Consider the following 21,159-nt stretch of genomic DNA (forward strand, 5'->3'; position numbering starts at 1 on the left):
CTGCACACTTTTAAACTATGGCTTTTCATCAAAGCCACAAGTCTGTTCCAACAAGTCCTGAGTCTATCTGTCTCAGTACACGGAAGAGGATGGCAACCTCAGAGGAGACTGTTCCGGAGAACAGTAAGGCATTCCAGAAAGGCTGCCCTACTTCCGGATGGTCTTCCCGAGGAGGGAACCTGCAGAAAACCAACTCTTACTGTGCCAGGTACTGTGGCAAGGTGCAGCGAGGGAGGCCTGTAACTGATTTCTGCTCCCCCTTCCAGCTGTGTTCCCTGAGGTACATACTGCCTCTCTAAGCCCTGGTGTCTTCCTTGGCAAAATGAGAAACAATAACTGACTCTACTTCCTTGGATTGTTGGATTAATTTAATGAAATAAAGCTGAGTCCAGTGCCTGCCACGTTAAGCGCTTAATAAGAGGTGGCTCTTGCTAAGGAAAGGACAGACAGCATATTGAAAAAAGGAAAACTAATAAGGGCTTCCGAGATGTCCCGCAAGCCATTAGTTATGCATTTAGTTATATCCTAAGCATCGGTTGATTCCTGTTTTTCAAATAAACTTAATCCTCAAAGCATCCTCGGTTAGAAGGGGCGGAGGCCAGAGCGACAGTCCTCGTGACAAAGGACGAAAACAAGGCCCACGAAGGTCCCGGGAAGCGGCCAGCAAGCACACTCTGCCCTCAAACCCTCCCGAGTGGGTTCAAAACACCAGACACGACTCTCCTCCGGGAGAAGTGGCTGGAAGCGATCGTTAGAGGGGGAGTCGGGGCTGGGGCTTTAATTCATCACGGCTAAGAAGTGGTCATCTTTTGTCCCTACAGGAAAAAAAAAGTGCACGTCAGGGCCCAGACCCGGAGGAAAGAAGTCAGCGGTCCGAGACGCCACAAGCGTGCTTTCAACGCTGGGTCAGGCCCAGGCAGAAATGAAAGAGATGGCGCCCCCTGTTCCGGAGAATCAATGAGCCCTAGGGGCTCGAAGTGGGGCGCCCGGGGCCCGAGAAGATAGCCTGGGCGCCGGCCGGAGGAGGGGTCAGGGCGGTGGCGGCCGAGGGGGGTCCCGGGCTCCGCTCACCTGGCCGCGGCGTTCTGCGCACCAGGCAGGGCCAGGTCCCCGCCAGCCCGGAGCCGGACTGGGGTCGCCCCTGCTCGGAGAGACCCGGCCCCCTGAAGCAGCCGGCGGCGGTCCGGAACTCACCTGCAGTCGCAACCGCGCCGCCACCGCCGCCTGTCAGTCAAGCGCGCCCTCCGAGCCGCGGGCGCAGGGTCCTGAGGCCCTGCCAGCCGCGCCCCGCCTCCTCCCCCCTGGGCTGCCCAATCGGGAGAGGCCGACACCGCGGACGGGGGCGTGGTCAGATGGGCGTGTGGGCCGGGGGCGGGGCCGGAGTTGGGGGCGGGGCCGGGCCGGGCCGGCGCTCTGACCTCACGGCCGCGCGCCGGAAGTAGCCTAGATCTCGGCGCAGAGGCTCGGCGGCTCTAGACCGCGGGGCCGGTGCAACTATGCCGGTCACTGGGAAGACTTTCCGCCGGCGCCGCGCCGACTCGGAGTCGGAGGAAGATGAGCAGGACTCAGAGGAGGTTCGGTGCGTTTGGGGCGGGATCCTACAGGGCAGGAAGAAAGAAGCAACCTAGGGGGGACTCACGACCAGCCGGGTACCTCGTTGACACCATTGCTGTGAGCGGTGTCGTTACCCCTCTGCGAGCGAAGGAAACGAGGCTCCTAGGGATGAGACCGCTGCCCCAAGGTCTCATGGTTGGGAGGGGTGTCCTTGGGATGCGGAGTAGATCTGACTCCTGGTGGTGGGTCAAGACGCAGTCACTCTACTCTCTGGACCCCTGCGGGCGGCTCGACGGCCGGTCATTGGTGTCCTTCGAAGCTGCCTTTTGACTCTTTGAGTTCCGTGAAGCGTACCTCAACCTGTGCGTTGCCTTTTTTTTTTTTCTCTCTCTCTCTCTCTCAAGATTAAAACTGGAAGAGACCCGAGAGGTGCAGAACTTGAGGAAGAGGCCCAACGGGGTGAGGTGGGTACCACTTGGGAGTAGAGGACCCAGAACAGGAGGGGATGACAGAGACACCACGTCCCCCAACTTCTCTCCCCCACCCGGGTCCTTGTCACAAATATATTCTCAGACATAGACAGCTCCTTTTCTTGAGACACTTTATACTTTGTACTGCCTAGAGAGGGACTCAAGCGTTGTGTATTTTTTTTTTTTTGCAAATGTTCAACCAGGACATGCCCTGAGCCTTGTGGTCCTGAAGTTTGCTCCAGCGCTACCATGGGCTTGCCTGATAGCTCAGCTGGTAAAGAATCTGCCTGCAATGAAGGAGACCCCGGTTCGATTCTTGGGTCTGGAAGATCCACTGGAGAAGGGATAGGCTACCCACTCCAGTATTCTGGCCTGCAGAATTCCATGGACTATATAGTCCATGGGATCGAAAAGACTCAGACACGACTGAGCAAGTTTCACTTCTTCCAGAGCTACAGGTCATTGCTAGTGTTTTTGGTTTGTTTTTGTTTTAACTCCAATACTTGGGCCACCTGATATGAAGAACTGACTCACTGGAAAAGACCCTGATACTGGGAAGGACTGAAGGCAGGAGGAGAAGGAGATGACAGAGGATGAGATGTTTGGATGGCATCACTGACAGGACGGACATGAGTTTGAGTAGGCTCCAGGAGTTGGTGACAGACAGGGAAGCCTGGTATCCTGCAGTCCGTGGGTTTGCAAAGAGTTGGACACGACTGAGCTGAACTGTTGACTGCACTGGGTCTTCGTTTCTATGCAGGGGCTTTCTCTAGTTGTGATGCTTGGGCTTCTCGTTGTAGTGGCTTCTCTTGTTTCAAAAGACGGGCCCTCAGGTGCCCAGACTTCAGGACTTGCGGCACACAGGCTCTGTAGTTGTGACTCACAAGCTTAGTTGCCCCTCAGCTTGCGGAATCTTTCCCTGCCAGGGATCAAATCCATGTACCCTGCATTGGCAGGTGGATTCTTAGCTACTAGACCACCGGGGAATTCCAGACTAGTGTTTTTATTACACTTAAATTAATTGTGAAATGCACACTGATTGTTAAGAGTTTGGGAAAATTAGAAAGGTATAATCAAGAAAATAAATAGTACCTATAATTCTCCCATAAAGAGGTGACCAGTGTTGACATTTAATGTTCTTCCCTGTCTGTTTTCTCTCTTTTGTAAAGACTGTGAGCAGCCTTATTTTTTTCTATGCTTCAGTAGTCCCCTCTTATCCACAGGGGCTATGTTCCAAGACCCCCAGTGGATGCCTGAAGCTTGAATAGTATCAAATCTTATGCAGAGTATTTTTTCCCACACTAATGGGTGGGTTGTGTATACACTGTGGACCCTCAGGACAAAAGGGTGGTTCACCTTCTCTGTCGGACCAGGCAAGAGGGCAGAGATTCGTCACACTGTTCATAATAGCTGATAGATAATTTAAAACTTACGAATTTTTTATTTCTGGAATTTTCTATTTAATATTTTTGGACTGTAGATAACTGACACTGTGAAAAGTGAAACCACAGCTAAGGGGGAGGACTACTGTATTTTCAACTCATGATATTGTGGGTATTCATCCACATTGTGGGTAATCTTTTCCCCAAAAAACCTTTTTAATAGCTGCATGATATTCCACCAGATATACATACTATAATTTAACTTATCCCCTCTATTTTGGGATCTGTAGGTCATTGTGCAAAATTTCACCACCAAATAAGACTGCAATGGTATTTTCCTAAGACTGCAATAGTATTTTCCTACACTTGTCTTTAGCCTCATTTTCCATGAAGGCAAAATCTTAGAAATGAGGTTTCTAAGCTAAGATAATCCCAAATGACTTTGTAGGAAAGTGTACCACTTAGGTGAACACTGCCCCCACCTCTAGCATCTGGAGTGTCCCTCTCGCTCTCTTTTATTTTTTAATAAAATTTATTTTATTTATTTGGCTGCACCAGGTCTTAGTTGTGGCACATGGGATCTTCCGTCTTCATTGAAGCATGCAAACTCTTAGTTGCTGCATGTGGGATAATTCCCTGACCAGGGCCCCTGCATTGAGAGCGAGGAGTCTTAGCCCCTGGACCACAGGGGAGGTCCCTACAGTGTCTCTTGATCCCTGTTATTCTTGTAGGCTTTTCCATCTGGCTTTGGTGTGCAATCCTCAAATCTTAACCCCGCAGTAATGTTGCAGACTTCCAGAATGTTCCTCCTCATCTCTGATCTGTGCCATCTCTCTCTCTCTCCTCTGCTTTTTGGTTATTCTCAGTGCTGTTGCCCTGCTGGTGGGAGAGAAAGTACAAGAAGAGACCACTCTAGTGGTGAGTTGTGGGACCCTCCCTGGGCACTGGGAAGATGTGACTGCTCTTCAGTGGGTGACTGAGTTTTCTTTCAAACATTCCACTGCGAGTTACACAGATGCTTCTTCTCTGCTGTTTGCTTTCTGCAGGATGATCCCTTTCAGATGAAGACAGGCGGGATGGTGGACATGAAGAAACTAAAGGAAAGGGGCAAAGATAAGTACGTGCAAAACAGGCTCAGAATCAAACTCGCCTGCACCGCTTGCCTGGGTCTGTGTCCCCCAGGAGCTGGGGTGTGCTGCAGCTTTTACACGACTTGGAGTACCCTTTGTTCTCTGTAAAGAGTATGTTGTTTAAAAGCAAAAGAAAACAAAAACTTTTCAAAAGTTAACTTAGTGTGATGTAGGTAGGCACCTCTTGTAAAGGTGCATTGTATATTGTCTTTCAAACCCATGTGGAAGTTATTTTTCATTTTCAGGAAAAACAGAAACACAGTTACCAAAATAATATAAGCAATGCAAAAGTGAAAAATAAATATATCTACTCATTCCCCCTGAAGTATCTCCAGAGGCCATCAACATGCTTGCGTATATTCCTGGAGTTCCTTCTGTTTACATGTTACATATGTATCTTATTGTTTTCCAACCATGGACAGGATGTTATACATTTCATTGCATACTTGTTTTATTCATGTAGTATCCTATTCAGCCTCATTTATCTGTGACTCTAAGGCTCTCCTTCACTGTTCTCTTTTTTGTAGGATCAGCGAAGAGGAAGACCTCCATCTGGGGACATCATTTTCCGCAGAAACCAACCGAAGGGACGAGGATGCCGACATGTAGGTGTCAGTCTTTTCAGCAGTGAGCGATTGGGGGTGGTCTCCAGCCAGATAGTGTCTAAGACATTTAGTCACAGATAACATTTCTAATCTTATCCAAAAACAGCAAATTTGACCTCTCTTGTGTCCCTGGTCCCCCTTACCCCACCACCTTAGGCTTGAGAACTTTGAAATCCTCAAGAATTCTTTAAGAACGTGGTTCTTAGAATTTTTAGATTCCTTGGCTAGTAGTATTCCCATCCCACCCCCTAAAAAAAAATTGCAGGGAGAAACATTGGACTTACCCATTTTTCATTTTGCCACCAAGGCTGTTAAATAAAAACTGCCATCAAAGAAACTTACATATGATGTGGTGAGACAGGATCTCATTATATATATTGGTGCTTTAAATTGAAAGATTTTAGCTTGATTTAAAAACTCAAAAGTTATTTTTATTTTTCTCACTTCTCCGTGGAATGACGACAACTCCATCATCACCCATCATGGCTCTGGGCCAGGCTTGGAGCTGTTCTGCCCCTCCCTGAGGCCTGCGGGTATCTTGTTTCAGGATGAAGTACATTGAGACAGAGCTGAAGAAGCGGAAAGGGATCGTGGAACACGAGGAACAGAAAGTCAAGCCAAAGAATGCAGAGGATTGCCTTTATGAGCTGCCGGAAAACATCCGGGTTTCCTCAGCAAAGAAGACGGAGGAGATGCTCTCCAACCAGATGCTGAGTGGCATCCCCGAGGTGGACCTCGGCATCGAGTGAGTTTCAGACCCACGGTCACGCCTCTCTCCCGCCCCTAGGCAGAAGGGTCAGCTCTCTGCTTTCCAGTTAACAGTTAAGGGGGCTGTTTCTTAACCTGTCTCCTTGGAAACCCACAGATACAAACTTACCCTCTCTGGTCTGCAGACATGGTTGTTGCCCAGAGTTTCTCTGGGTTGGTCAGAGCAATTAAAGACACAAGGGACTGTCACCACCAAAAACAAAAGTATTTGGTTTGTCTTATAAAGTAGAGGGATACTTTCTGTTTTTTCTTTCTATTTATTTATTTATTCGGCTGCTTCGGGTCTTAGTTGCAGCATTCTGGATCTTTCATTGTGGCATGCTGGCTTCTCTCTAGTTGTGGCACACAGGCTTACCATGGCATGTGGAATCCAGTTTCCCACCCAGGGATCAAATGCAAGTGCCCTGCATTAGAAGGTGGATTCTTAACCACTGGACCACCGGGGAAGTTCCAAAAGTGTTTGTTTTTATTTAGCCTTTGTGCACAGTTCTTCCAATAGGTCCTTGTATTCTCCTGCTCTCTTCAGCAGGAGCAGTGATAAGGTTCACCCACCCCATGATCCTTTCGTTTTAACTACAAAGCATCTGCTCTAAAAGGGGACTTTTATGGAGGAAACACAGGGTCAGAATCTTCTTCAGGTGTGGTAGAAAGTTGGGCGACCTCTGGGTTCTCACCTCCTTGCTGGCCTCACTGGCTTTGAGCCTTAGGGAGTTCACCTGACCTCTGGCTCAGTTTCCCCTCGATCAGAAGAGAGTAAGTCCTGCATCTCTGATGCCATGAGAGCGCAGTGACACTCCGGCCACAGGGAAGCTGGTGAGCTGCAGAGAGGCTCTGATGTCACCCTGAGAAGGGTGACATCCTTATGCAGCTGAGCGGGGGGGTACTTGGAGCCCGCAGTCAGTTCCATCTGAGGCCCACAGTTGCAAAGCGCTAACCGTGGTGTGGCCCCTCTCTCCCCACAGTGCGAAAATAAAAAACATCATTTCCACGGAGGACGCCAAGGCCCGTCTGCTGGCTGAGCAGCAGAACAAGAAGAAAGACAGCGAGACCTCGTTCGTGCCCACCAACATGGCGGTGAACTACGTGCAGCACAACCGCTGTAAGTGCTGCAGGTCCGGGGGGCGGCCCCACCCTGCACCGCTGGGCTGAGGTCCCCGGGTCCCCCTACTCTGTCTGACACGCCCCCTGGTCTCCTTCGGTCCAGTTTACCATGAGGAGCTCAACGCTCCCATACGGAGAAACAAAGAGGAGCCCAAAGCCCGACCCTTGCGCGTGGGGGACACAGAGAAGCCGGAGCCTGAGCGTGAGTACAGCAGGGGCCTCAGGGCCGCTGGGGGCGGCCGTGGCCCAGGGTCCGTGGAGGCGGGGAGGGGCGGCGCTTGGGCCTTGGGGCCAAGGCATCTGGGTCTAGTTCTTTCTCTGGACCATGGTTGTGTGCCATCCCCTTTCCCAGCCTCAGTTTCCTCACCTTTAAAATGGGGTTGGTAATAAAATGTACCACTTGCGGTTGCTCTAAGGATTTACTGGGCTATCAAATATAACAGAGACTCAGAAAACTTGAATAAGCAAAAACAAACGTTAATTGTGATTTCACCACCCAAAGAAGGCCACAGTTAACATTTTTTATTTTTAAAATTTATTTTATTGAAGCATAGTTTATTCACAGCATTGCATTAATTTCCACTGTATAGCAAAGTGATTCAGCTACACATGTATATGCATGTCCTTCTTCAGTCTTTTCTGTTACGGTTTATTGCAGGATATTGAGCATAGTCCTCCGTGCTGTACAACAGATCTTTTTTCTCTCTGAACTGTACAGCGGGTTCTCTTTATTTATTTTTTTAAATTGTAATATAATTGCTTTCCACTGCCCTGTTAGTTTCTGGTATACACAACACTGTTACGTATTGTTAACCCTCAGTATTCTCAGGGGGCTGGTTCCAGGACCTGCTGCCAACACCAGAATCTGTGGATGGTCAAGCCCAAGTTCCACAGTCAGCCCTCGGTACCCACGGCTTCCAACCAACAGCAATTGTAAATGCAGCATTACACAGCCTGGGGTTGGTTGTTGAACCCATGGATACCAAGGGTGAACTGTGTAACCTTCCTGACTTTTTAAAAAAAATACATGTATTGTATACATACTTAATAGGATATCACCGCTCTTTAGTGTCTTTTACCTGTCTCTTCATTACAGTAAATTACATTTTCCCTTTCAATGGGCATATCACGCTGTGCTGGACAGGTAGAAATCCTTTAGTCCAACCGTTTCCCTCTGGCGAGACACTCAGCTTGCTTCCCATGTTTCCCTATTTAATGATGATCATCCTTGACTCTATCGTGTCCTTAATGCTGTCTTCTGAGAATTCGACAAATGATCCTCTGGAAGCGTGATGCTGATGTGTTCTCCCACCGGCCGCATCCAGCAGTGCCCTTCCCCACATGCTCTTAGCACCAGGCGGTGTCATCTTTTTCATCAACAATGGGACAATTCTCAGGAAATGCTACATTTGCTGAGACTTCTCTGGGTCTCCCTTCCTACTTCAAAAATTATTTTCTGTAACACTTTGGCCGAGTAGTCTTTGATTCCCAAAGAGTTTCCTGTTATTAATATCTGTTAAACAGAGATTTTAGAGGCACCAGATTTGGGTTCAATGCTTAGCTTCCTGTCCCTTTCTGAGTGACCTTGAGCAAGTCAGCTAACCTCTCTGAGGAGAGATGGTAACATGCCCCTGCTGGGATTTCTGGGCAGGTGAAAGGAAGTCATGTCTAAAAACATTTGTGCCATGCCTGACACCTAGTCAGACTCTCAATGCAGTTGAGAGGTTGCTGAATTTGTTACTGTTCATTCGCTGAGTAATGTCTGACTCTTTGTGACTCCAGTGGAGTGAAGAACGCCAGGCTTCCCTGTCCTTTGCTGTCTCCTGGAATTTGCTCAGACTCATGTCCATTGAGTCAATGATGTTACCTAAAAATCTCATTCTCTGTCGCCCCCTTCTCCTGCCCTCCGTCTTTCCCAACATCAGGGTCTTTTGCAGTGAGTCAGCTCTTTACATCAGGTGGCCAAAGTATTGGAGCTTCAGCTTCAGCATCAATCCCTCCAGTGAATATTCAGGATTGATTTCCTTTAGGATTGACTGGTTTGATCTCTTTGCAGTCCAAGGGACTCTGTTGTTCACCTGGTCTAACACTAAAGTCAGCATATTTCAGCTGGCACCTGACTCCACCATACTTACTGCTCTTCACTCAGTAACACATACTTACTGAGGCCTTCCTGTGTTCCTGTTGACTAGGGTAGGCATTGGGGCGCCTCTTGAGAGTGAGACAAAGGTATGGTTGTCTTGGCCTGTGCAGAGCTAAGCCTGTCAGTGGCTTCCAGCATGGCAAACAGCTTTTCCTCTTTTCCTTCTCAGGGTCCCCTCCCAACCGCAAGCGTCCTGCTAATGAGAAGGCCACGGATGATTATCATTACGAGAAGTTCAAGAAGATGAACAGGCGGTACTGAGGGAGGCTAAATGGGGAGAGTTGCAGCATGGGATATAAATACTGTTGTCCACTCCCTTTATCCCCATGATAAAAGATTTCCTGGACAGAAGCCTGCTCATTGGCTAGCAGATGGCTCCCAAAACAGACTCTATCAGTCCTGCTGCTTACCTGTGGGGTTTTCAGGCATTGAATTTGTAACCTTTTGAAACAATGTGTAGTTTTCCTATTTGGGGGCAAACTAGTCTTGTGAGCATTATTAAATCTTGTTTGTAAATATGTTGACTTTCTCTTAGTACTTGCCCTGGGTCAGGAGGAAACAGCTCTGTGTTTCAGAGTGAGATAATATCCTTTCGATTGGGCTTTTATTATAATATATGCAGTCATTGTCTCTTGCTTTCAAATATCTAGAGTGAGATTCAGAAATGCTTCCTTCACTGTTTACAGTGGATCCAGCTGAAAGAAAAATCTAGACGATCAAAGGAACACTAGTATTTTCTGACTTTTACAGTTATGTTTCTTTTCATTAAAGAAAGAAAAAGTAATTTCTATCATTTTAAGCATTTAAATATTAAACATGAAATGGACCCAGCCTTTTTTGTTTTGCGTCTCCTTGCACCAGCAGTGACTCAGATCATGTGTTCATCGCCTGGGGCTTGGGTAACTCAAAAGCAAACTTCAGTCATTGAGAGGGGTTTTTCTCATTTGGGATAGGCACCAAACTTTGAGCTATCAGGTTGGTGCCACTTGTGCTGTTGCTTTTCGTGAGGTAGGTACACAGGTTGTGATGAGGAAAGAACAGGTTGGTTGACTCCTGGGCTGATTTAAATCAGGTATCTTGTGGTTACTGACATTTGGCTTTGGAGTCGGATCTGAGTCCTCACAGCTTCTTTATTAAATCCATGGACACATCCGTTTGCCTTGCAGCCTGTTTTCTCATCTGTAAGAGATTTTCTTTTCTTCCCCCTTCACTCAAATGCAAGGTCAGTGAAGCCAGGATTCACCTGCACCTCATTTTTTTTTTTCTTCAATCCCCAGGATCTAGTCCATAGGAGATCCTCAAAATTATGAATGAATGAATGAGAGGAAGTAACTGTTACCTGGGAGAGACCTGACCAACACTACCTTATCCAGGTGAGGAAGGTCAATGTCAACAGTCATAAATCATGTTGATTATATGTACCTATGATATGTTATAAAAATAGCATCTCTGTAAAGTATATTCCTCCCCCAAACCCATAACTCCAATCAAAGAAGAGCATCAAATTCCAGTAGTTGAGAATCCTATAAAAGACTAGGACTTCCTACGTGGCTCAGTGGTAAAGAATCCCCCTGTCAAAACAGGAGACACGGGTTGGATCCCTCGCTGTGGGGAATCCCCTGGAGACGGAAATGGCAACCCACTCTAGTATTCTTGCCTGGGAAATCCCGTGGACGGAGGAGCCTGGCTTGGGCTATAGCCCATGGGGTCGCATAAAAAGAGCGACTGAACGACTAAACAACAAGGAAATAAAAAACTTTAGTTATGATGTATCAACATGGGCTCATTCATTTTAACAAATGCAACATAACTGACGACAGCAACAACAAAACCTACTAGTGTAAGATGTGAACAATAGCGGAAACTGCGTGCGAGGGTGTGGTAATATGGAACCTCTCTGTTCAGTCCCCTCAACCTTTCTATAAACGTAAGTCAGTAAAGTCGCTCAGTCGTGTCCGACTCTGCGACCCCGTGGACAGTAGCCCACCAGGCTCCTCCATCCATGGGGTTCTCCAGGCAAGAGTACTGGAGTGGGTTGCCATTTCCTTCTCCAGGGGATCTTCCCGACCCAGGGATCGAACCCGGGTTTCCAGCATTGCAGGCAGACCGTCTGAGCCACCAGGAAAGCCCATGTAAAACTGTTCCCCAAAAGCAAGTTTTACTAAAAGAGAAAAAAATTTGGCCCCTCCAACTACCCCAGCGCCCAAAGCAGGAAAGGGCTTTGCCCTTCACAAAGATGGCGGCCGCCGGCGTCGGAGGCGATCCGCCTCTTTGAAGAATGTCGGCGCCGGCGGGAGGAACCGGAAGCGCGGTCTGGTGGCGGCGCCGGTCGGCGGTAGGCGCGTGAACGCGCAGGGCGGCGCGGGTCCCGGCATGAAGCTGGGGCGGGCTGCGCTGGGCCTGCTGCTGCTGGCGCCGTTGGCGGTGCGGGCGGTGGAGCCCATCAGCCTGGGACTGGCCCTGGCCGGCGTCCTCACCGGCTACATCTCCTACCCGCGCCTCTACTGCCTGTTCGCCGAGTGCTGCAGCCCGAAGCGGAGCCTCAGCCGGGAAGGTAGGATGGGCCGGGGGCTGGTGCGAGAGCTGGAAAGGGGGTCAGAGGCGGGGGGCGGCCAGGAGGCCCGGAAGCCCGGGCAGTGCCCAGCCGGTGGCTGGAGGTGGGGCCCGGGCCCGGACCCGGAACCGGCGTGCGGCACAGGGCCTGGCTCCTGGACCACAACCGCAGGCCGATCGGACTTTGATCTGAGACCTGCGGACGCCAGCTGCGCCTTCGCCCAGAAAGCGGGCGGGTGGACGATCGGAAACTTCCTTCAGAGGTTTTTTTTGCTCGTTCCTCGCCGGAGACGGGAAGGCTGGTGGGGTTCTCCCGACGCGGAGCAGCGGGGCCGAATTACGCTGCCCTTTTTTTTCTGCCGGCCTTCGGGTGGGGTGGGACAGGGGTGGGGTGAGGGGCTCGCGCTGCTGGCGGAGGCACTGGAGCCAGGGGGGTCTCATCCGAAAGAGTGGGCAGGACTTGCAGAGGGAGGGCCTCCTGGACTCACGGGTCACCTGTGCCGAGTGCCTACCTACGTCTGCGTCCCAGTAAACGCTTGGAAGACCTTGGTGGGCTTTGCTGGCTTTGCGTGAACCTGTAAACTGGACTACGTTTTGCCAGGTGTGTCCCCCTATTCCCTGCCTGACTGGCTTTGATTTTTTTCGCAGCGCTGCAGAGGGATCTCGACAGCAAGCTCTTTGGACAGCATCTTGCAAAGAAAGTCATCTTAAATGCTGTGTCTGGCTTCATCAGCAACCCGAAGCCCAAGAAACCTCTCACCCTCTCCCTGCACGGGTGGACAGGCACTGGCAAAAATTTTGTCAGCAAGATCATCGCGGAGAATATCTACGAGGGTGGTCTGAACAGTGACTATGTCCACCTGTTTGTGGCCACGCTGCACTTCCCACACATCTCGAATATCACCCTGTATAAGGCAAGGGCCAAATTTTGGGATCCTTCCCGGATGATGCTGGCTTTGGGGTTTTTTTGTTGGGGGATGGGATTTGGATGTTCTGTGTTGAAAGGAGTGAACTGTGAAAACAGCCACACGTGTCGTTTTCCTTTAAAAAGTGTGGAAATTACAGAGGGTTGGAGATGACAGGACAATGACACCATCAAAGCTTGTGGTGGTTTCTGAAAACAGACTGCGTGTGGTACTCAGTAAGCGGCATGGTAGGATTTTAGAGATGGATATAATCAAATCCAGTTTAAAGCTCTTCAAATCTAACATGTTTTATAAAAGGAGAAACATTTCTAGGGAGGCCTAAGTTTGGTTTTACACTTGAACTCACTGATTTAACAGCCTGGCTTCCGGGGCAGACACACCTGAATTTGAGCCCCAGGCTCCCACCTATAAGCTATGTAATGTTGGGAGAGTCACCTGACCTCTCTTGAGACTCAGGTTCTTCATCTGTCAAATGGCAGTTGTGAAAATTTCTTTTTAAAGAATTTTTGACCATGCCACATAGCATGTTGGGTCTTGGTTCCCTGACCAGGGTCTGAACCCGTGCCACCCCCTGCAGTGGAAGCTGGGAATCTTAACCACTGCATCACCAGGGGAAGTCTGAGAATTTCTTGAGCTCTTAAACCTGTCGAATATGTGCTTATGTGCTCAACATGATGCTCAGCACATGAGCATTCAGATCACTGGTAACTTATTGCCTCTTTTTTTTTTTTGGTCTCACCTGTGTGAACACATTTTTCCCTTCAGCTTGGATGAGCATCAGGGTCACTGACTGCCCGGGAGTTCCTGGGATGTGAGGCTTTCGCTGCTACAACTGGGAAAGTTCCAGGCAAATAGGGACGAGTTGGTCTTCCTAGTTAGCATTCCATCTTCACTGTTTAATAGCTATGTGACTGAGCAAGTTACATAACCTCCCTGCACCTCAGTTTCCTGGTCTGTGAAATAGAAAATGCAGTAGTTAACTGCCTTGATGGGTTTTGGAAGATCATAATAAAACAGGTGAACCGTGCTTAGAACAGGGTCTTGTCTATACTGAGTGCTCCATGTACGTTCTCTGTTGTTGTCTGTAAGAGGGAGGAGCAGAATGGAAGGCCTTGGCTGCTGGAGCCTGCCAGACCTGAGGGAATCCTCATATAAACAGTGACTTATTTTGTGGCCTTGTTCAAGTCACTCCAGCTCTCCTGAGGTTCTTGTTCTATAAATAGAGGTTAATTCACATCTACAAAGCAGAGTTGGGCGTCCCAAGTGGTGCTAGGGGTAAAGAACCCACCTGCCAACGCAGGAGACGTAAGAGACACAGGTTTGATCTCTGGGTTGGGAAGATCCCCTGGAGGAGGGCATGGCAACCCACTCCAGTATTCTTGCCTGGAGAATCCCATGGACAGGAGAGCTGACTGGTTATAGTTCATGGGGCCACAAAGAGTCAGACACGACTGAAGTGATTTTTCACAAACAGAGCAAAGTTACTGCTTTGGTTAAAAGACACCCATGGAACACTGTATCCATGGTCTGAGTAGCCAAGCAAAACCCCAGATCATAAGAAGTCAAGACCTATGTTGTAACTTCCAGAATTTTCCTCAGAAACTAACAGCTAACTCTTTCTTCTTACTTGTGTGTGCGCTCAGTTGCTTCACTTGTGTCTTGACTCTTTGCAACCCCATGGACTGTAGTCTGCTAGGCTCCTCTGTCCATGGAATCTTCACGCAAGAATATTGGAGTGGATTGCCATGCCCTCCTCCAGGGGATCTTCCTGACCCAGCGATCCAACCTGGGTCTCCTGTGTCTCCTGCGTTGCAGACAGATTCTTTACCTACTGAGCCACCTGGGAAGCCCTCTCCTTATCGGAGGGGAAAACATCTAGGAAAGCATTGTGAAAAACCATAGCTCAAATTTTTGATGAAAAGCATTCTCTCTCCTCCTCTTGATTGCTTAATATAAGAAGTACCTACATAATGTTTGTAGGGAATGTTCCATTTAATAAAGCAGATTTATTCTAGTGGCCTCCAGACACTGTTTCAGAAACTCAGGAGTGTTCCTCCCCACACTCATCCTCGAGCATGTGTGCTCTTGAGGTCTTTTTACCCCTCTGGAAACGTTAGAGCCCTTCTCCTGGTTCTTCCAAGGACTTACTAAAGGAAGAGGTTACTCAGTCTCTGCCTTCCCCCAAGAAGGCTGGTGTCCACAGGATATGTTTTAATATGTTCATTTTGATGACAGAGTACTAGCAATGTAGCATCCATGTGACATGTCACAGGACAAGAATTATAATCAGGGTGCGGGGCCTTGGAATCAGGCAGGGTGTGGTTCAAATCTTCCCTCTGTTACAGACCAATTTTGTAACATTGGGGAAATTTTGGAGTCTCAGTTGATTATGCTCGTTGTGCCTTGGCCTTCTCATCTGTAAAATGGGCATGATGATGCCCACCATGTGGGGTTGTGGTGAGGAACAGAAGAGCTCGCGTGAAGTTCTCAGCACAGCGGGAAGCATGCAGTAAGCTCTTGTAAATGCAGGCTTTGTAGACCCCAACTGTAGTGTAATAGTGCCCCCCCACCTCAGCTGTGTCGGTCACACATCTGAGAATCTCTCTTGGCTTCCCCCTTGTCACTCAGGATCAGTTACAGTCGTGGATTCGCGGCAATGTGAGTGCCTGTGCGAGGTCCATCTTCATATTTGACGAAATGGACAAGATGCACGCTGGCCTCATAGACGCCATCAAGCCTTACCTAGACTATTACGACAACCTGGATGGGGTCTCCTATCAGAAAGCCATCTTCATATTTCTCAGGTAAAGTCGGGGCCGGGACATGGTTGAGCTCTGAGCCCCAGCCCTGGAGGCTTCGAGGAGAAACACCCCAGTCCTTATTCATTGGAATTGTCCCGCAGCAATGCTGGAGCAGAAAGGATCACAGACGTGGCTTTAGATTTCTGGAGAAGTGGAAAGCAGAGGGAAGAAATCAAGCTCAAAGACATGGAGCATGCCTTGTCTGTGTCGGCCTTCAATAACAAGAACAGTAAGTGGGGGCACTGCTCTGGCGGTCCTGTGGTTAAGACTCTGCACTTGCAATGCAGGGGCCGTGGGTTCGAACCCTGGTCAGGGAACTAAGATCCCATACGCAGTGCAGCGCAGTGAAAGAAAAGAAAGCACAGTAAATGGAGTTATCTGCTCCCAAGACCAAACCCCTCCCCTGGCCCCATTCATGATCCTGCATCCCTGTTTTAGATTGACAGCCTCCCCATCACCTGGGACCGATTCTCAGTCCCTTCCCCAGGCCTGCTGAGGTCTGAATTCCTGAGGGAATCTGTGTAAACAAACTCCAGGTGACTTACTCACACTCAAGAAAGAGGAACTTTGTTGATCCTCAAGATCTCGAAAATTTGCTTCCTGTTTTCTTCAGCTAAGTCAAAGCAGGTGGTGGAACAAGGAAGGCTGCTGGGGATGCTCTGATGGAGATGGGCCGTCAGGTCCCTTGCTTTCTTGCCTTACCCTGGAACTCTGAGGGTCTGTGCCCCGGAGGAATAGCCTGACAAGGATGGGCTGCAGTTTTAAATAGAGTGGTGAGGGAAGGCTCATGTGAGGGTGACATCTGGGCTGACCTGAGGAGTGAGGGAGCCATGTGGAAACAAGAGGGAAAAGCATCGCACCAGAGGGAACAGCACATGTGAGGCCCCTGAGGTGGGAATGTGCCTGGACGAAGAGGAACATAGGAGAAGAGCGGGAGGCCAGATAAGAGCTGGAGCCAGGGGTGGGCTGCAGATCGTGGAAGGCCTGGGGACCCACAGCAGGGCTTGACTGCAAGTGGAAAAGGGAGTCCTTGGAGGGTTTTGAGCTGACTGCCCTGTTCAGACCTAGTTTTAACAGGGCTGCCTGGCTGCCAGGTGGAGAACAGACTGAGGCAGCACCGGGGGCAGGGGCAAGGCCAGCGAGGAGCGGCTCCAGCAACCCGGGGGAGAGATGCTGGTGGCTTGGGGGTGGGAGGTCACGGTCGGCCTGGCATGTATTTTGAAGGTAGAAACAGTGAAATTTCCTAAAGGACTGTGTGGGAATGAGAAAGGAATTGAGGATCTGGCCTGAGCACTTGGCAGGGCCTCCCTGCCCGCCCTGTTCGTTCAGGGTACTGTCTCCAGGAGGAGCAGGTTTGCAGGGAGCAGGGGAAATAACACGTTGGAGGCGTGGGAGCAGAGGTGTGGAGCAGGCCGCTGAAGTCCCAGTGCACGTGGGTGGGGGCACGTGGGGGAGGGGCGGTCAGGCTGAGGATCGACCAGGGAATGATCAGTCAGTGTTATGTAAGGCCATTTGCTGCACCTGAGCGATCTTCAGGGGTCTCTGGGGGTCCTGGTTGTCCTGACTCCCTGGCTGATTAGCCTTCCGCCCTCCTTGCCTGACGGCCCCAGTGAGCATTCACAGCCGTTGGCAATACCTGGAATCGTCTGTTTACTGGCTGACTGGGCGGCTCCTCCGTTGTGCACCCCGGGAGGCAGGTCAGCGTCTGCCTGGCTGGGCTCCGTCCCCAGCCTCAGGCAAGTCCAGCAGGCCTTCAGGAGACTGGCCAGGGCTGTCCCACTCGCTGCGGGCCTACCGCTCAGCCCTCAGTTTGGTTCTTTCCCACGGCCACAGACTGCACCCCATCCAGGCAGTCAGGTGTCACCGAGCACCAGCTGTGTACAAAGCCCCATTGGGCAGGAAAAGGATAAACCCCAGTGGTGATGCCATGATTGACAGTAAGAAACGCATGTCTGGCCTTTGTCCACATTTTTCTGGCCCAGAGCTCCTAAAGCCCTTGGAGTTTCCAAGTGGCAAGAGCCATAAAGGTGTCTTGATGTTCCTGACAGGCCCCTTTGAGCCACCCCGGAGTCTGTGTTAAGTGAGGTGACTTTTGGAGAATACCTAAGGTGGGGGGCGCTTTCCAGGGGAACTGCCCTGGATTGGAGGGTTAGAGCTTTCAGTCTCCAGCCCTTTCAGGCCCCTGGGGAGGGGAGGGGCGGCTGAAGGCTGAATCAGTCGCCAGTGGCCAGTGATTTAATCAGCCATGCCTATGTAAAGAATTTTCTGTAAGAACCCTAAAGAACAGGGTTCGGAGAGCTCTACGCTGGTGAAGGCGCAGAGATTTGGGGAGAGCGGTAGGCTCAGAGTTCACGGGAGCCCCGTGCATCTCCTCCAGCTGGCTGTTCCTGAGTCACATCCTTTTATATAAACCGGTAATCTAGTCATAAAAGGTTTCTCTGAGTTCCATGAGCTCCACTTGCAAAGTAATTGAACCCAAGGAGGGGGCGGCGTCGGCACCTCAGAAGCACAGGGGACAGCCGGAGCTTCCGGTCGGGGGCTGGGGGGCCGTCTTGTGGGACCTGACGCAGTCTCCGGGTGCGGTGTCATCAGAACCGAGGGGAACTGTAGGACCTCCGGGTGGTGTCAGAGAAGCGCTTGGTAGTGTGGGGGAGAAACCCAGGTGGGCATGGCGGCAGAGCCAGACCAGGATTAAGGCACAGGCCGGAAGCGGGAAGGCGGAAGGGGAGACAGTTCTGAAGAACCTCGGGCTGCGACCCAGCGGGTGCTGCCTCGCCTCAGAGGGAGTGGGACGGTCCAGAGGCCGGGGATCTGGGGGGCCCCGTGACCGCGGGCGGCTCAGGCCTCATCCGGGAAAGCGCGCGCCCTGCAGCTGGAACAGCACTGTCTTCACACATTACCTACCGGGACGGGGGCTCTTTTGGTCCCCCAAACCCTCTGGAGGGTTTGGACACGGTGGCGGCAGCAGTGAGCGTCCACCCTGTCGCTAATCCAGCTACAGGAACCCCAGCCAGTCGCAAATTTCCAAGAGGCTGGTCTTTTCCCAGGAACCTGCCAGTCTCTGGTCCCTCGCCTGCATGGCCTGTCTGTCCTGGGACGGCCAGTGAGCCTCCTTCCCACTTGAGGTCTTGAGCTCACGTCTTGAGAGGCCTCCCCGCCCACCGTGGCATCACCCTGTCATCCGCTGTCGTAGGAGCATCACCCCAGCAGTCTCACCCCCGCTGTCGAGCTGGGCAAGCTGGGCAAGCTCACTGGTTAGTCTGCCTGCTCCTTAGACTGAGCCCCCTGGAGGGCAGGCGCGGGGCTCCACCTCGTGGTGGACACCCGGCCGATGCATGTGGCCGGGCGGACGGACGGACGGACAGTGGATGAACAGCACCTTTTTCTTTTTCCCAGGTGGCTTCTGGCACAGCAGCTTAATTGACCGAAACCTCATCGACTATTTCGTTCCCTTCCTCCCGCTGGAATATAAACACCTGAAGATGTGCATCAGAGTCGAAATGCAGTCCCGCGGCTACAGGGTGGACGAGGACATTGTGAGCAGGGTGGCCGAGGAGATGACATTTTTCCCCAAAGAGGAGAGAGTTTTCTCCGACAAAGGCTGCAAAACCGTGTTCACCAAGTTAGATTACTACTACGATGACTGATGGCACCAGGGCAGCTTCCCGCACCCCCGCTCCGGCCCTGGAGAGGAGCAAGGTGAATTCTTCCTGCGTGACAGGACAGGCACTTCCCCGGGCATTGTTTTTTCATCCAGCAGAACCTTCAGGCTGTCAGTGACAGAGGCAGATGGGGAGCAGCCCCCGGGGCCTGCAGAGGAGGGGAGGAGCCAGCGCCCAGCCAAGCCAGGGCTCATGATTTTTTTTTTTTTAAAAAATCATGTTTTAATTTTAAGTGTTTCTGTTTCAAGGAAGGATGAATCAGTTTTACTGGAAAATGTGATAATTTTTATTTAAAATGGTTTTTAACATTATGAGAAACTTTTCAGACTCTTAAGTTGTTGACTTGTGTGTGTTTTTTAGTAATCTCCTATCATTACAACATACGCCATGATGTCACTACTGCATAAATGCCCAAGCCTGCCGCCCTCAGTCTGTCCTCTGTAGGATGGCGTGACTGGGGACCGAGGCTAGAGCGGCGAGCAGACCTGTCATGGGATGACCATCGCAAGGGCAATGAGCCTTTAGATAGAAGACACACTCAGGCCCATCACAGATAAGGGCCAAGTGTCCTTCCCAAGAGTGTTCATCACAGTGACCTTGTGAACTGTAACACTGTGAATGATCTTAGTAACACTGTGAACAATTTGTTAGAAACAGAATTTCCTGGAAAGAAAACTGTCTGCAAGCCTGTCGCTTGCCTGTCAGTCAGCTTTGCAAAGGCCCCTCTCTGCTTTCCATTCCTGAATGAGTCATGCACTCAGTGGCAGGTTTTGCCATATTTTCATAAAATATGGTTTTTCATATTTTTTTTACTCATTTTCATCATGTTTAATCAGAACTCCCCAAACCTTAGCTGCCCCCATGATGCTGGGCAGTGTTTGTTTGTTAAATGCAAATGATGCCACTTTACAACAAAATGGTATGATTCGTGAATACATTTTTTTTTTAAGTGAAAAAACAGACACCTCGAGGCCCTACCTTCTGTGCTTGAGCTGTGAATTGAGACCTAACAGAGCATCCCAGGCCGAAATGGGGAGGAGTGTGACACAGCTGAGGAACTGGGTGGCTCCGGCTCTGTTCAGTGCCCTGGGGTGTCACGGTGTCTCGCGTTCATGGAGCTCCCAACTCCCAGCTGTGAAGTTCATCCAAGTCTGGAGACCCAGCCCCAACTGAGAAGCCAGGCAGCAGCAGAGCGGTGTAGGCGCCTAAATACCTTGTATTGTGTAACACACATGTGCCTGCAAGGGCTCCTGTGGGTGTGAGTGTCTGCAGCGCTCACAGGGGTGGTCTTCAGCAGGCACAGAAGACAGGGGACCCCCTGCCTCAGGGCTACGCACCCAGTTCGGGAACTCCTTAAGGCCACCCAGGCCCCTAAGGCAGCCCTGAGCACTGGAAAGCTCTTGATGTTGCCCTGAAGCTGGCCTGCTGTCATGTCCCCAGGAGTCATGGGTTGCGGCTATCAATTCGTCTGAGCAAGTCCCCAGACCCTGGGAGTCCCTACTAGGGGACACTGGGATCCCCTGACTCACCTAGAAAGTTCAGTCTTCCAGATGAGGCTGCGTGGGGGTAAGTGGAAGCCGCAGTAGCCTGGCACCCAGATGGAAGGGCAGGCTCATGGGGTGAGCACTTCCAACCAGGAAACGGGGGGAGTGGGTGACCTGATGGTGAAGTTCTCAACTTTCTAGAAAGGGCTCCATCCTCAGTCCTGGGAAGGGCCAGTGTGAACAAATCACTCACCGAAGAGCCCAGATTGAGGGATTAAGCTGAGATCTGGTTAATATAACAAGGATTTTGTTATTTCCAGGTTCTGGGCTGGAAGACCAGGCAAGGTTTCCTGGTCTCAGCTCAGCCACGCTTTAGGTGCAGAATGGCAGCCGTGAATCACATTTTAGTGCCTCGCTTTCCTGCTTGCATTAATTTTAGAACATATCTGTTAGAAAGAAAACCAGCCTGGGACTTCCCCAGTGGTCCAGTGATTAAGACTCTGCCTTCCGGTGCAGGGGGTGTGGCTCTGACCCCCAGTGGGGAAACTAAGGTGCCACATGCCGTGGGGTGCGACCAAAA

General features: G+C 50.6%; 3 protein-coding genes across 5 annotated transcripts in view; 2 read left to right on the plus strand and 1 right to left on the minus strand.

Annotated features, from left to right (window-relative positions):
• The window catches only part of USP20 (ubiquitin specific peptidase 20), a 42,098-nt gene extending 40,797 nt beyond the window's left edge, over window positions 1-1,301 (minus strand). For 2 of the 3 annotated variants that reach the window (XM_043916614.1, XM_043916612.1), the window contains exon 1: window positions 1,195-1,301. The gene's annotated coding sequence lies outside the window, so the exon portion shown is untranslated. Of the gene's footprint in view, window positions 1-1,071 lie in introns of all 3 variants that reach the window. The other variant, XM_043916613.1, reaches the window with a different exon arrangement.
• A 120-nt stretch (window positions 1,302-1,421) lies between these two features.
• On the plus strand, window positions 1,422-9,984 carry C11H9orf78 (chromosome 11 C9orf78 homolog). Its single transcript, XM_043916617.1, has 9 exons — window positions 1,422-1,579; window positions 1,959-2,018; window positions 4,273-4,324; window positions 4,453-4,523; window positions 5,064-5,141; window positions 5,689-5,886; window positions 6,872-7,008; window positions 7,114-7,212; window positions 9,323-9,984. Exons 1-9 carry the CDS (start codon window positions 1,497-1,499, stop codon window positions 9,412-9,414), a joined length of 870 nt encoding a protein of 289 aa, XP_043772552.1. The 5' UTR covers window positions 1,422-1,496; the 3' UTR covers window positions 9,415-9,984.
• A 1,237-nt stretch (window positions 9,985-11,221) lies between these two features.
• On the plus strand, window positions 11,222-19,429 carry TOR1A (torsin family 1 member A). Its single transcript, XM_043916616.1, has 5 exons — window positions 11,222-11,707; window positions 12,355-12,620; window positions 15,261-15,436; window positions 15,535-15,662; window positions 18,830-19,429. Exons 1-5 carry the CDS (start codon window positions 11,527-11,529, stop codon window positions 19,078-19,080), a joined length of 1,002 nt encoding a protein of 333 aa, XP_043772551.1. The 5' UTR covers window positions 11,222-11,526; the 3' UTR covers window positions 19,081-19,429.
• The last annotated feature ends 1,730 nt before the right edge of the window (window positions 19,430-21,159 follow it).

This window comes from Cervus elaphus, chromosome 11, assembly GCF_910594005.1.
Source record: "Cervus elaphus chromosome 11, mCerEla1.1, whole genome shotgun sequence".
Classification (NCBI taxonomy): domain Eukaryota; kingdom Metazoa; phylum Chordata; class Mammalia; order Artiodactyla; family Cervidae; genus Cervus; species Cervus elaphus.

Coding starts and splice junctions, on each gene's coding strand:
- TOR1A (XM_043916616.1), top strand. CDS start 11,527: ATGAAGCTGGGGCGGGCTGCGCTGGGCCTGCTGCTGCTGGCGCCGTTG. Junction 15,437..15,534: donor GCCATCTTCATATTTCTCAG/GTAAAGTCGGGG, acceptor ATTGTCCCGCAG/CAATGCTGGAGCAGAAAGGA. Junction 15,663..18,829: donor GGCCTTCAATAACAAGAACA/GTAAGTGGGGGC, acceptor TCTTTTTCCCAG/GTGGCTTCTGGCACAGCAGC.
- C11H9orf78 (XM_043916617.1), top strand. CDS start 1,497: ATGCCGGTCACTGGGAAGACTTTCCGCCGGCGCCGCGCCGACTCGGAG. Junction 5,142..5,688: donor AGGGACGAGGATGCCGACAT/GTAGGTGTCAGT, acceptor ATCTTGTTTCAG/GATGAAGTACATTGAGACAG. Junction 5,887..6,871: donor GAGGTGGACCTCGGCATCGA/GTGAGTTTCAGA, acceptor CTCTCCCCACAG/TGCGAAAATAAAAAACATCA.